This window comes from Falco punctatus (genome assembly GCF_963210335.1).
Source record: "Falco punctatus genome assembly, chromosome: 8".
Lineage (NCBI taxonomy): Eukaryota > Metazoa > Chordata > Aves > Falconiformes > Falconidae > Falco > Falco punctatus.
In genome coordinates this window covers 57,324,606-57,336,745 of record NC_137588.1, presented here as the reverse complement: position 1 = coordinate 57,336,745, position 12,140 = coordinate 57,324,606, and the positions used below count along the sequence as shown (strand labels likewise).

The following is a 12,140-nucleotide window of genomic DNA, read 5'->3' as shown; positions in this document are numbered from 1 at the left end:
TTGGGAAAAGCCTTCTTTAGAGAGAGAAAAATATTCTTGAAAGAAAAAAAGGGAGTTAGAAGGGAGTTAGAATCATACTTACTGCTGTAACCTTGGACTTTATGCTTTGCCAGAAGGTTTTAATATCATAAATATTGTTCATGGACAAAGTATTCCACACCCGGATCATACTGTCTCCAACACCAATGGCAAGACAGCCTGTGTCCACAGGGGAGAAGGCAAGACTATAGACAAATCCCCCAAGTGAGGGCATGGTCCAGCTACAGTCGAGAGTTGATAGGTCCCAACACTTCACCTGAAGAATATTTAAGGAACAAGAAATGGTTAAATTTAGTGACTGGTATGACAAGGAAAAACAAAGCATGAGTGAGATGAATAATCAAAGGATCAAGTTCAAGGCTTGACACAGTATGTGATCTGCACCTAGAGGATTACATGTCACAGACTGAGCTGCAACAGTTGGAAGACTCTAATGGAATGGACTATGTTTTAATACTATGGTCCACTTCTGACTTCAAAACAGGAGGCACACTGCTGCCTGTAAAAGGCAAAAAGTTAAAATTTTGAAAAAACAGATGCTTTAGTTTGTACAAGTAAATGATTTGAAGAAGGAAAATTAGGCCATTTTAAAATGAAACAAACAGGAAAAAAAAGAGATAGTAAACTCCCTTCATTAAATGCTTACCATCGAAGTCCAGAATATTATAACCATTCACTCTACCATGGTAAGAGCTTGGGCTTATAAACTCACAAACATATACACAGCCTGTGCTCAGAACAAATTTTAAGCAATGATGTTACAAAATGCTGTAATAAACCCACTTTAAGAAAAAAATCTGTGGCCCTAAGAGGGGTATTGGTACAGCTATTTGTATGTTAATTTTAGAAACGATTCTTACATCTCTGTCCATTGAAATGGAAAAAAGGAGCTCTTTGTCCTGATGCTTCACAGAACTCAGGTTGAACACAATTCGGGAGTGATTCTGTCCTTCTGAAGATCCTAGAAGAGTCCACTTTCGTTTTCCGGATTGGGTCAAATCCCAGAGTAGCAGTTCTCCTCTGCAAAATGTAAAATGTGTACTTAATTGTTCACTTCAAAAGAGTAACACAGGCTATATATAGACTGTATCACACATATACATACTGCATGTACAAAAGTAATACTGCTAAACACACATCTACTACAAGTGCCTATACACTGACACACGTGCAAACACCACTTTACAAATTATATCGATAGTTAACCACAATGAGAACTGATGTAATTTTCTCCCAGTGGATGGATAAAACCACAACTAATACCTTCAGCAGTCAACTTTCAGTTAGATTATCAGCCAAACAGTAGTTTTCTAGAAATCTGAACTCCCACTTTTGGCCTGTCTCCTCTCTGGTTATACCAGGAAGGAAGGAGGAAGGGGTTGTCAATGCTTCCTATCCAGTTCTTCCTTATCAATAAATGCATCTGCAATTACTGATGGTACCCAGGCTGCTGTGTGCCCTACTTACCCAAAACAGCTGGATACAATTTCTGTGGAATGACCAGGCGGCCAGTGAACAGTCAGCCAAATGCGCTCTTTAACAGCAGGATCAATGGCTCCACCTCTTCTCTTCATGGGTGGCAACTTCAAAATCATTACACCTATGGAACCAAGAGGGATTGTATAGACGCAGTACATCATAATTAAAAAGAAGTCCTGTGAATCTCAAGCTTTGCATATGCTCCCCAAGCTTTAAACTATCAAGTTAGCAAATGAAGGCTGCAGTTAGAGAAGAACTCCTCCACCATACTATTACTGTTCATCTCACGTATTCATCTTACTTACTTCTGCCTCTAGTACAGCTCCATATTCGTATGGTCTGATCTTTGCTTCCTGAAGCCAGGTAACAACCTTTCTTCGTGGTTGAGTCCTGTGTCAGCTCCCCATTTGGAACTTTGCCTTCCCCTGAAGGAACTACTGAATACCATTGAAGTCATGTTATTATACTTTAAAATTCAAAGCTTTATAGAAATCAACAGAAAATACATTGATTTTCATCAGAACATACTTCATCAGTTGCCTTTGCTAAGTTACTTACTGATTTCCTAGAAGGAATTCAATTTTCTAGGACATTTACATGAACTAAAAATTACTTCACAAACCATCAATTGCTTCTAAATACCTTGGAGCTCATCTTGCCAAGCAGGTAACCTTTCTTCACCAGGCACAGGGCACCAGGCCAGACAATGTATTTCATCCTCATGGCCTCTCAGCCGATGAAGTACTTCTCTTTTCCTGCTGATATCAATTATCACCACCATGCCATCCTTGTAGCTAAAAACAGGGATTTAAATGAATGAAGAGATTGTTAGATCCTTGTAGAATAAAATCTGAATTAACTTGTGAGCTCTTTACCAGAACTGCTATCATTGTAATACAGAGAAGCCAAATCACAAGCAGCAATGGGACTAGCAGACTTGATGGTCAACGGGAGCTCCAGTACAGCACAGATATACCTGCATCTGCCTTTTTGAAAGGTGCAACAAGTACGTTTGGCTTCAAGAATGACAGCAATTCATTAGTAATACAGCTTTCAGTCAAGTGTAATGAAAAAACCCCCAGTTTTAAGAAACTCTGAAGATGCAAACCAAACCTGGACCCTTACATTGTTATGGATTTTTGTGTCTTGCAGGTCTATCAGATATTAAGGTTATTTCTCATTTGTTAGAAGGAAAAAAACCAGCCACCAAAACCTCTTAAAATCAACCTTACAACTGTGTAGCAAAAGTTCATAATAAGGTTACTGCAGAAGAATGGAAAACAAAATGTAATAAATATTTACCCAACTGCCACCAGGTTTTCATGATGAGGAGAACAAGTGAGACAGAAAATTGTCCGAGGCTCTGGGAAGAACTGCTGGCTGTCACTTCTGTTGTGCCAGTAACAAACAATGACACCTTTTTCATCACCGGATACGATCAGGTCTTTCACAAGAGGTGACCAGTGCAATGCTGAGATTGCATTCTGAAGAAAGAGAATTGAACACATTTAAAGCTGCCTTACCACCATCTAACAGAGAATGACAGGCAGAAAATAATCCGTGTGTGCTCCCCAGCATCAGCTGAGTTTGTTCTAAAGTATTTCAGTTCTTTAGGGCGCTGGCACAGTCGATGTATTTGCCGATACGGTGTCCTGGGTCACAGTAACTGTTCGAATGTATGTTCTTAGTCTGCCCTGCGGGGAACAGCACCTCGCTGAAAAGATTTTACGGAGCTGCGCTAAGTGGCAAGGAGAACACGCCGCGAGCAGACACGCCGAGTGAGGCCTGGATGGCAACAACAGCTTATTAACGTGATGCAACATCACCGCAGACCTCAGGCGACAACAAAAGGCTGCCCAGCAGCGTTCAACGGTTTTAATTCCACGGGTTTGAAATTCCCTTTTGGTTACAGTACCATCCCCCTGCTGTGTGTACAGGACCCCCCCGCCCCCCCCCGTGCCCTGCCCCCCTACCTGGTGCAGGCTGTACTCCGCCAGGGCCGCCAGCGCCCGCGCGTCCCAGATTCTGACGCTGCCATCGTCGGAGCTGCTGGCGCAGAGGCTGCTCTGCCCGGGGCACTGGCAGAAGGCGAACCCGGTGATCCGGTCCGTGTGCCCGAGGAGCTCCCCTGCACCAACAGCGAGAGAGCGCCGTAGGCCCCGCCGTCAGCGCACAGGGCCTCCCCGCCCACCCCCCGGGGCTCCCGCCGCCTCCCGCCCACCCACCCCGTGCCCGAGCGGGGCACGGCGGCTCCCGGCGGAGGGGCGGCCCCGCAGCGCCCCACAAACCGCGGGGGGTCAGGGAGGGCCGCGGAGGGCCCGGGGTCCCCGCGGGCTGCGGCCGTACCGTAATAGGCGGGTGTGGCAGCGCTGACATCCAGCAGGCAGACGCGGTGCCTCGCCGCGAAGCCGAAAAGGCAGCCATCGCTGCTGGCATCGCTGCAGCGGCTGTTGTACCAGTTAGGCGAGGCGGGCAGCACCCGCACGGCCGCCGCCATGGCCCCGTCAGGCCGCCGCCGGCGCTGCCGCCAAGAGCCGCGCACGCCGTCGCAAAACCGTCGCAAACCCCGCGCCTCACCGCGCCTGCCCCCGGAGCGCCTGCCGTGAAGCGCGGCGGGCAAGATGGCGGCGCCGTGGGCCCTTGGCGCGGGTAGGTCTGAGGGGACGGAGCGGGAGCGCTGGTTTCGGAGGGTCTCGTCTGCTCAATCCTCGCTCACCGTGCTACTCCCTTTTAGGTGGTGCCTGGGTGCGCCGTCTCCTCGGCTGGGCGCGGCCGGAGAGGTGAGTCTGGCTCTGCCGCGGTCCGGAGCAGGCGGTGGAGCAGGAGCCGCCCCGCTCAGGGGGTCCCCGGCCTGGAGGTCCCGGTCGTCAGGCTCGGCCTTCTTGCTGGCTTCTGGCCCTGCCCCGGAGCTGTGGGGAAAGGTCACTTTGTGCCTCTGTAGTGCCTTTGTGGGAACTTGGAGGCTGTGGCGTGATGGAGATGCCTCTCTCTCGACCCCTTTCTATCGGGCATCCAGATTTGCTCCAGTTTTATGGTGCGGGTCAGTAACATAGTACGTGTTGCTGCCCTCTGCGCTATCCCCAGTCGTTGCTTTTTCTGTAGTTACTGGTCTTTCTCTTCAGTCTGGGGAAATGGTGGAGCTGTGCTGAGGGAGTAGCAGTCATAGCTGACTATATCCCTGACTTCAGAAGAAAGGCTGATGTGGAGTCTCAAAAGTGCAGAGCTTTGGTCTCCACTAGGGCCTGTGGAGGTAAATTGCAGAGACCTGTGTCACTGAAGGAAGAAGAAATAGGCTGATGTTGGCAGCGCTTTGGGTACTGCCTTTCCTTGAACTGAATTACATCCAAATTGTTTTACTCTGTTCTTCTAGTCTGTATATCTCCCAGTTGCTACTTATGCATGATTCTTTCTAGAAAGGTGCTCAGATTTTTCTTTACTGTTCCACTTACTCATATATGAAGTACTTTTGTTTGTTGCTTGTCATTGTTTTCTTTTGCTTAAAATGTGTTTGTGTTCTCTTACTTCTCTTAAAGCTGTGATTAATAGAGTTGCTCCTCATATGAGGTTGGATTACCTTAAGAGAGAGAATATGTAAGATTCCTTAGTTCATCAAATTTATTAATGTGTTCTGTTAATACCAGGAAGACTACTAAGTTCATACTGCTTGACATGTTAAATTGTAAAATGATATTCACGTGCTTGTCAAATATTTTCCTGTATTAATCGGTGATATTATGTCTGGTGATGATGAATTGTCTTGATGAGTGGAATTTTTAAGCATTAAACGAATAAACAGGGTTTGGTAAATACCTTTAAAAATATTCCATAACATTTGAATTTGTATATTATGCTACCCCCTACTGATAGGATGTGAAAACATTATGGTGTACAGTGCCCTTTTGAAACTAATCAATGTGTTCTGTTTGCCCGTTGTTTTTAAAATGCTTTTCACCGTGTGGTTACCTGCACAAAGCCGTTCAAGCCTTAGTAAAACTCGCAGTATTTGGTCCTGAACTTCTTGTAGTTGCGAGTGGCCGCCCAGCGTACTGCTTTAGCTAGTCAGTGGGGGGCAGAATGTAACTTGGTTTTTCTGAAACTGAGGCGGGTGATCTGACTGAAAACTGAGGGGTTTTTGCGATCAGCTGTCTTGCATCGACATGATTGCATATTGAAAATAGTTCAGGATATCTTTCCATTCAAATTTTAGAATGTTTATGAGACGCTAATACTTTCTTGATACTCAGTCCCTTGAAAAACTAGGATAGTTTTCACTGCTAAAAATGTTGTTGGGTGGGTAAAAGTTAAATAAGCATTGGATGGTCTTGGAAAAGATATAAGTTATTTTTGTGAGTAATGAACCCCACGTAAGAAGAAAGAGGTGACTGTCTGTGCAATGATCTGGAGACACTTAATGTGGAATCTCATGCTGTACCAATGTCAGTTCTGGTTCATGACCAGTTAGGTTAGGAATCCTGAGGCTACTTTTTGAATTAAAAACCCTTTCAATGTAAACTGTAGAGAATGTGGACAGTTTTATTTTGTGAGTAATCAAATGTGTCAGTTCTCTTTATCAAGACGGGTAAGTTCACAATTTTCCAGATAAACTGGGCAGGGACAAAGAACTCCAATGTTCAGCAGTGAAGACTGGTCGTGTCTTGCAGGTGGCTAGCATCCAGTAGCCTTTTTCCTCTGTCATGCATCCACACAAGCACATCTCTGCAGAAAATTGGGAAGTGGGAGAAAAAGAACAGGATTGTTTACCCTCCGCAGCTGCCTGGAGAACCTCGGAGACCAGCTGTAAGCATACACCTATGAATTTCCATCCCTGTTTGTGTTTAGCAATTTCTGAACAGATTGTCTCTGGGCAATTCCACAAGGCACTAGTTTGACAGCTTATTCGTTTGTTTAAGATTTTAGTCAGTTTGGCATAATTATATTGTAAAAGTTAGCATCACTTAGAATACTTTCCATTTCTAAATTACATTGGAGCTTCAGGTTGCTTGCAGCTGATCATCTACCTGATATGTGATGCAGACTGTAAAGGTATACCATCCACTCTTTGTAGAAGTCTCTGAACTACAAGGAGGAAGAAATTACCCAGAATGTATCATTATGCATTTGTTCTGTTTGTTCTGACAGTAAATAACTAGAGAACAAAGTGACTGCATTGTTGCTTCTGTGCACAGACTTTTGCTAAGTAGTGGAACTAGAGGTGCCTGTTTGATGTAGGTACAATAGAGTGCACGCTATTCATTTCTTAAATTTGTTTGCATTATAGATTCCCTGAAGTCTGATAGTGTGTTGCCTCTTGCTGTGGCCTTCCCTTAGGGAAGCTACTCAGAGGTTGTTTTCTATCATAGCATTTGCTTGGAATGTTTAATGTGGACCAAGAGGTTCTAAAACTATGTGGGGAGGGACGTGTGAGTCAGATGTGGCATGTGATTGCAGGAGTCTTTTTTTTTTTTTTTTTTTTTTTCCTTAGGAAGCCATTCTATATGTACTGTACAGTGGGGTGGTTTCTTCAGTCTGTTGCACAATAACTTGTGTTTTACTAAGCCATAAACTGAAGCAAAGAAGCTAAAATTTTCTTTTCTTACCTGTATGCTTGGTGTAGGGCTTTCTAATAGCTCTTCAAGACAACTTTTGGAAAAGTCAACACAAGTAACATTAGTCAATTTTTTAAATGCAATCATAACAGATTAGTTTCTGATAACAGTAGGTTTATGCCTGTTTCTCCCTGTCCCTTCTTACTGATCATTTTATAACTGGGAAATACAGTTAAATGTAAACAGAAGCAAGCTTCTTAATTTGTTGCAGATGAAAACCATTTTTTATTGGATCACTGAAGTGATTAATTAGTGCTGCTCTCTCTACAGCAGAACTCATGAGAATTTTAGTTAAATTCTTCAGTATTTCCTTACTGTCAAGAACTGATATTTTGGAATTCTTTTTCTGTAATTGTTCTTCATTGGGAATTAATGTGTTGTGGCCCGTTAGGCACACTGCTCAGTAAAGTGTTTGCATCTCAAAAGAATAGGGGTTTTTTGGACACATGCTTTTGTGGGCCATGAGCATTTATTGCTCTGTGAACATCATAGCCTAGGATGTAGAAATGCATACTGTGTACTGTGCTGACTAATGCAGTGCATGTAAAAAATGCAGTTATTGACCAGCTTGCTTATTAAATCAGTTTTTCACCTGTTCCTAAAGAATGCCATCTCTTTCAAATTTTTATTGATGTTAAATTTTACTAGCTAGTTTTGGTCCCTGTTAGTACAATAATAATGTTAAATGGCTCTCTGGAGACAGCTCTTCATACCAATCAAACTTGAAACCCTCTTCAGTTCTGAAAAGCTAATTAAGTTCGTTCTGGTGGTATTATTTAGTTGCTATCCCAGTAACTTGACTTGACAGCAGAGTAATATTTTGAAGACCGAATGGGCATGTCAGCCTTAGGCTGCTTCAAAAGGGCGGGAAGAGGGAAGGAAAAAATGATGAAAAATCTTCTGATTATCTTTTTCAGGGATTTCTGTTTATAAACTAATTCTCATAAGATTGTAGTAAAATTTTCTGTGTGCTAGCTGCTTTTTTTCAATGCTTTCAGTTTCAAATGTCAGAAGCTTATGCCTGGTTTGGTACAGTCATGGTATTGCAGGGGGAGTCATGCTGATTTTATTCCTAGTAAGAAAATAGATTGTGGAGCAGATGTGTGTGCTGCATTGTTGTTTTCACAGCAAAGTTACTGATCCTCTAACTTTGTTTTTGCACATAGGAAATATATCACTGTCGGAGGGAAATAAAATATAGCAAAGATAAGATGTGGTATCTGGCAAAACTGGTAAGCAAAAAGCACTTTGGACTGTATTTGTTAGAATGCAAAATTTAGTTGCTATATTTGCCTTACCAGCCTAGTTCAATCCCAGTCTAATCAGCATCTTCATGTGCGTCTGTGCAGACCAACAGTTGTTTGTAGTTTGTTTTAGCTGCTTTATCCTAGTACGCTTTCAGATGTGTACCCAGGATCATATGCAGATTATGCGCTATGGAAGAATTTCTGTGTTGGTTTCTGCCTAGCAGGAGATGGCAAAGGGAACTGTGAAGGGCAGTAATGGGCTCTTTTTCTCATAAGGAAAAAAATATTGAATGTTTTATCAAGATTTATTCAATATTTAGCTCAGAAGTTCTGTATGTAAGATGTTGCATTGAAGAAATGGTAATTAAGGAAACGAAAGTCTTTTGATTTGCTCTTTTATAATAACAAAATAATTTAAATACTGTCTTCTGAGTAAGAGAAGGGAAGCATTTGTAATTGAAAAAAAAATTAACTTTATCACTTTGATTGCAGATAAAAGGAATGTCCATTGATCAGGCTCTTGCTCAGTTGGAATTTAGTGATAAAAAGGGAGCAAAGGTGATCAAAGAGGTATGTAGTAGTATTCTTATAACACTCCTAGTTTCAATAAAATTTTAAAATCAGTATCTATCACCAGAAGTTTGGAGATGCTTCTGTTTCTGTGTTTTTCTATGCTTCTATTAAGCCTGTTGGGAGCATGTTCAAACAACGTATTTTTGTAGCCATTGTGTAATGTTGTGACTTATGGGTAATATGCTGAGATCACTTGTGCTGGCTGTTTTAACTTGTAATGATAATAAATTACATGTGGGTACCCTCTCTAACAATGCTTGGTGTTAAGTTCATGGTAAATAATGTAGAGTCCTTGTCACTAATGGCTGCTACATCTTTGTGCTTTGGTTCTTAAAACTGTTAGAGATGAAGGATATCATGGAAAGGACTGAGTTCTGTAAAGGCATGAAAGTTTTTCATACAGTGTAGTTGTTAGGAGTCTCAAATTACTCATTTTCTAGGCTGAAGCGCTTTCTGGCGTAATAATGACAAAGATGTATCCTATATTAGCTGAAAGTATTGAAAAGTTCATTTTGCCTACCTTGGAATTTGTTTCTAGTCTCATGTCTGATTAGGCAGAGGTCCATGGATGGATGGCTGACACATGCTGGTGGCAACCGTCTTTTCCCCTCCCTTTCCTCCCAAAAAACATAATAAAGTCCTGAAACTTTTTCAGTCTGTATGCAAAGAACGTACTTACATAAAAGATGGTTGTCTTTCAAGAGTTCTGGTCTCTATAGAATACTTTTTGTGTTACTGACTTAAACATGCAATTTCTTCCCTGTTGTCTAGAGATAAGAGAGAGCGTTTCTTAAATTCCTACTCAATATTTCAATTTCTTTTCCTTTGGTTACAGGTCCTGTTAGAAGCGCAGGAAATGGCAGTAAGAAATCACAATGTGGAATTCAAATCAAATTTACATATAGGTACATTTTCTTCTTATTTTTAGTGCAGAAAAATGTCATAAAAATAATTTATCCTTAACAAAGTGTTGTTGCTTCAAATCAGCAGAAATGAGTAGAGGATGGTTTCTAGTAAACTCGTGTTTACCGAAACATGAAAGGTGTGTGCTTCTGACTTGCAGCACAGCTGAAGTTAGTGTGGCTGCTGAGCCTTCAGCCATCAGTTTGTTATAGTTGATGTCTGACTGGTGGTGCTCTGGCATCTGCTAGATGCGTTGTTTATAAGATGCATTCATCTCAAAGTGGGGTTTCTGCTCCCTACGTGAACAGAAAGTCCCAGTGAGGAAGATGCTAGGTATGATTATGAAAGATTAAGCAAATGAGAAGCAAACTTTTACTACGTTTTAATGTATGTTAATACGTTTAATGTGTACATAGATGCTGGAAGCTTTGTCCGTGGCTAGTACTATTAGTTTTGCAGGATCAGAATCTAAACTTCTATTAGAAACAGAATAAAAATAAATCAATATTGACACTAGAGTTTTTATTAAAAAAGGCTTTGTTATAGGTGATTACATGATAAGCTTGTAATAACTACAGCACTTTCTTGCCTAGAAAAGTGTTAGAGAAATGTTTACTTGTAATGTTTTTAGTCCCAAAGAAAAAAATTCTCATTTTGCCAAATATGGTATAAATGTTATTAAGTTGACCTCAAGCTTAAAGTAACCTGGATTGTAGAGCAGGTTTGATTAGAATTCTTTGGAGCCTTCCAGGTCTCTGCCATAAGGTTTATCTGCTAGTGCAGGACTGAGCATGTAGATAATGAAAATACCCATGATGAATGCAATAAAGGAAGAAAGGAGGAAAAATGAAGTCTGTAAGACTTCTACAGAAATTCATGAGACAAACTACTGAAAAGCAGTGGAATTAATACCACCTTCAGAAAGAGCTATATAATCTAGTAAGTGCTCCATGAGCTTCCTTTGGATTTGTCCTTTACTACGTATTTATCTTTGCATGCATACTTTCTAAATTCATCTTTTCTGGTGCTCCTGAAGTGTTAATTCAACTCAGATTCCTCTAGCAGTAATCCACTAAATGTAATAGAAGAAAGGTGGAAGAGAGAATCCTGAGTAGAATGAACTTTTCGTATGCAGTCATGAAAAATATACTGTCAAGACAGTATTTCAGTTGCAGATGTGTAGTAGTTTATTCTTGACTGAATAGTCTTCTCTCCCCCCCGCCTTTTTCCTTCAGCTGAGTCAACAGCAGGCAAAGGCCGCTATATGAAGCGGATCCGTTACCATGGCAAAGGCATGTTTGGCATCATGAAAATCGTCAGGTGCCATTACTTTGTGAAGTTGGTGGAAGGTCCTCCTCCTCCTCCAGAGCCACCAAAGACTGGTTTTGACCAAGCAAAAGAATATGTGCAGCAGCTGCGAAGCAGAACCCTTATTAATACACTGTGACAAACTTTTGTGACTATATAGGTATTTCTTGTTTGACAATGTAATTATATGAAAGAATAATAAAAATAATGTTTTAGTTCTGTCTTTGGTGCTGCTGGAGCTGCATGATGCAAGAATAACCATAGGGGTTTTTCTTATTTGTCAAACCGTAGGTATGGGAAAATCTTGGAAAAGCAGCAAGAGATGTTACTTTTTCTGAGTTACCTGGACCACGGCATTCAAGCTCTAACCTGGACTATACAATCTAGAATATCCGGTGCTGTTATAAAGCTTGTAAGGAGCTGTGGTTGTCCTCACATAAGACAGTTGCATGAATTTAAGGTTGGGTCTTTTATTGTAAAAAATGCGTGCTTGATATTCACATTGCAAGATCAAGACCTGGATTAAAATTACTAAAATTTGACAAAGTAGTTACAGCGTTGGAAGAAAACAAGTAACAATAATAGCTGAGATTATCAGTCATCAATTTATAGTTTCTTGATATGGGCTTTAGTGCTCTTTCTGTACAGTTGCTGTTGTGCATCTTCAGCATTGTGTCTGGGAGTGGGGAGTGTCATTTAAACATCAGGTTTTGACAGAGTCAGTAGGTGGCAATGTTTAGTTTGTCAGAGAAGGAAGTGGTGGTGAAAACTTAAAACACGATGAAACTGTTCTTGATTCTGACCATGGCATTAATAGTCTGATACGTGCATGGAGTTCAGGTTGTTCTCTGGAAACTCAGTATGGGTAACAGGCACAATATGGAAAAAAGCTTGTCTTGGTGAAGAGTGAACTAATTATTCTACACTGTCTGGAAACAAATTGCTTTTGTAGTGTTGAGGCAAGTAAAACGCTCCTTGGATTTAA

The 12,140-nt window shown here is 41.5% G+C and overlaps 2 protein-coding genes across 5 annotated transcripts in view; one reads left to right on the top strand and one right to left on the bottom strand.

Annotated features, from left to right (window-relative positions):
• GEMIN5 (gem nuclear organelle associated protein 5) overlaps nucleotides 1–4,066 on the bottom strand; it is an 18,534-nt gene extending 14,468 nt beyond the window's left edge. Inside the window, exons 1-8 of one of the 2 annotated variants that reach the window (XM_080398145.1) lie at nucleotides 3,865–4,066; nucleotides 3,492–3,646; nucleotides 2,821–3,002; nucleotides 2,161–2,312; nucleotides 1,824–1,955; nucleotides 1,507–1,639; nucleotides 900–1,059; nucleotides 83–295 (exon numbers count right to left, since the gene is read on the bottom strand). In XM_080398145.1, coding sequence (XP_080254271.1) covers nucleotides 83–295; nucleotides 900–1,059; nucleotides 1,507–1,639; nucleotides 1,824–1,955; nucleotides 2,161–2,312; nucleotides 2,821–3,002; nucleotides 3,492–3,646; nucleotides 3,865–4,015 — 1,278 coding nt within the window. In that variant the 5' untranslated portion in view covers nucleotides 4,016–4,066. The remainder of the gene's footprint in view (nucleotides 1–82; nucleotides 296–899; nucleotides 1,060–1,506; nucleotides 1,640–1,823; nucleotides 1,956–2,160; nucleotides 2,313–2,820; nucleotides 3,003–3,491; nucleotides 3,647–3,864) is intronic. The other variant, XM_080398146.1, reaches the window with a different exon arrangement.
• On the top strand, nucleotides 4,066–12,140 carry MRPL22 (mitochondrial ribosomal protein L22). Of its 3 annotated transcripts, XM_080398166.1 has the most exons (8): nucleotides 4,066–4,167; nucleotides 4,253–4,298; nucleotides 6,180–6,315; nucleotides 8,291–8,356; nucleotides 8,864–8,941; nucleotides 9,780–9,849; nucleotides 11,083–11,315; nucleotides 11,447–12,140. In XM_080398166.1, the coding sequence occupies exons 1-7, from the start codon at nucleotides 4,140–4,142 to the stop codon at nucleotides 11,292–11,294; spliced, it is 636 nt and encodes a 211-aa protein (XP_080254292.1). In that variant the 5' UTR covers nucleotides 4,066–4,139; the 3' UTR covers nucleotides 11,295–11,315; nucleotides 11,447–12,140. The 3 variants fall into 3 exon arrangements, with proteins under 3 accessions (XP_080254292.1, XP_080254293.1, XP_080254294.1); XM_080398167.1 differs by lacking the exon at nucleotides 11,447–12,140 and having other exon boundaries at nucleotides 11,083–11,376; XM_080398168.1 differs by lacking the exons at nucleotides 4,066–4,167; nucleotides 4,253–4,298 and adding an exon at nucleotides 4,314–4,558.

Excerpts from the sequence above, each read along its gene's own strand:
- MRPL22 (XM_080398166.1), top strand. The coding sequence starts at position 4,140 with ATGGCGGCGCCGTGGGCCCTTGGCGCGG. Across the intron at positions 6,316-8,290 it reads GAGAACCTCGGAGACCAGCT|GAAATATATCACTGTCGGAG; the intron begins GTAAGCATACAC and ends TTTTGCACATAG. Across the intron at positions 9,850-11,082 it reads CAAATCAAATTTACATATAG|CTGAGTCAACAGCAGGCAAA; the intron begins GTACATTTTCTT and ends TTTTTCCTTCAG.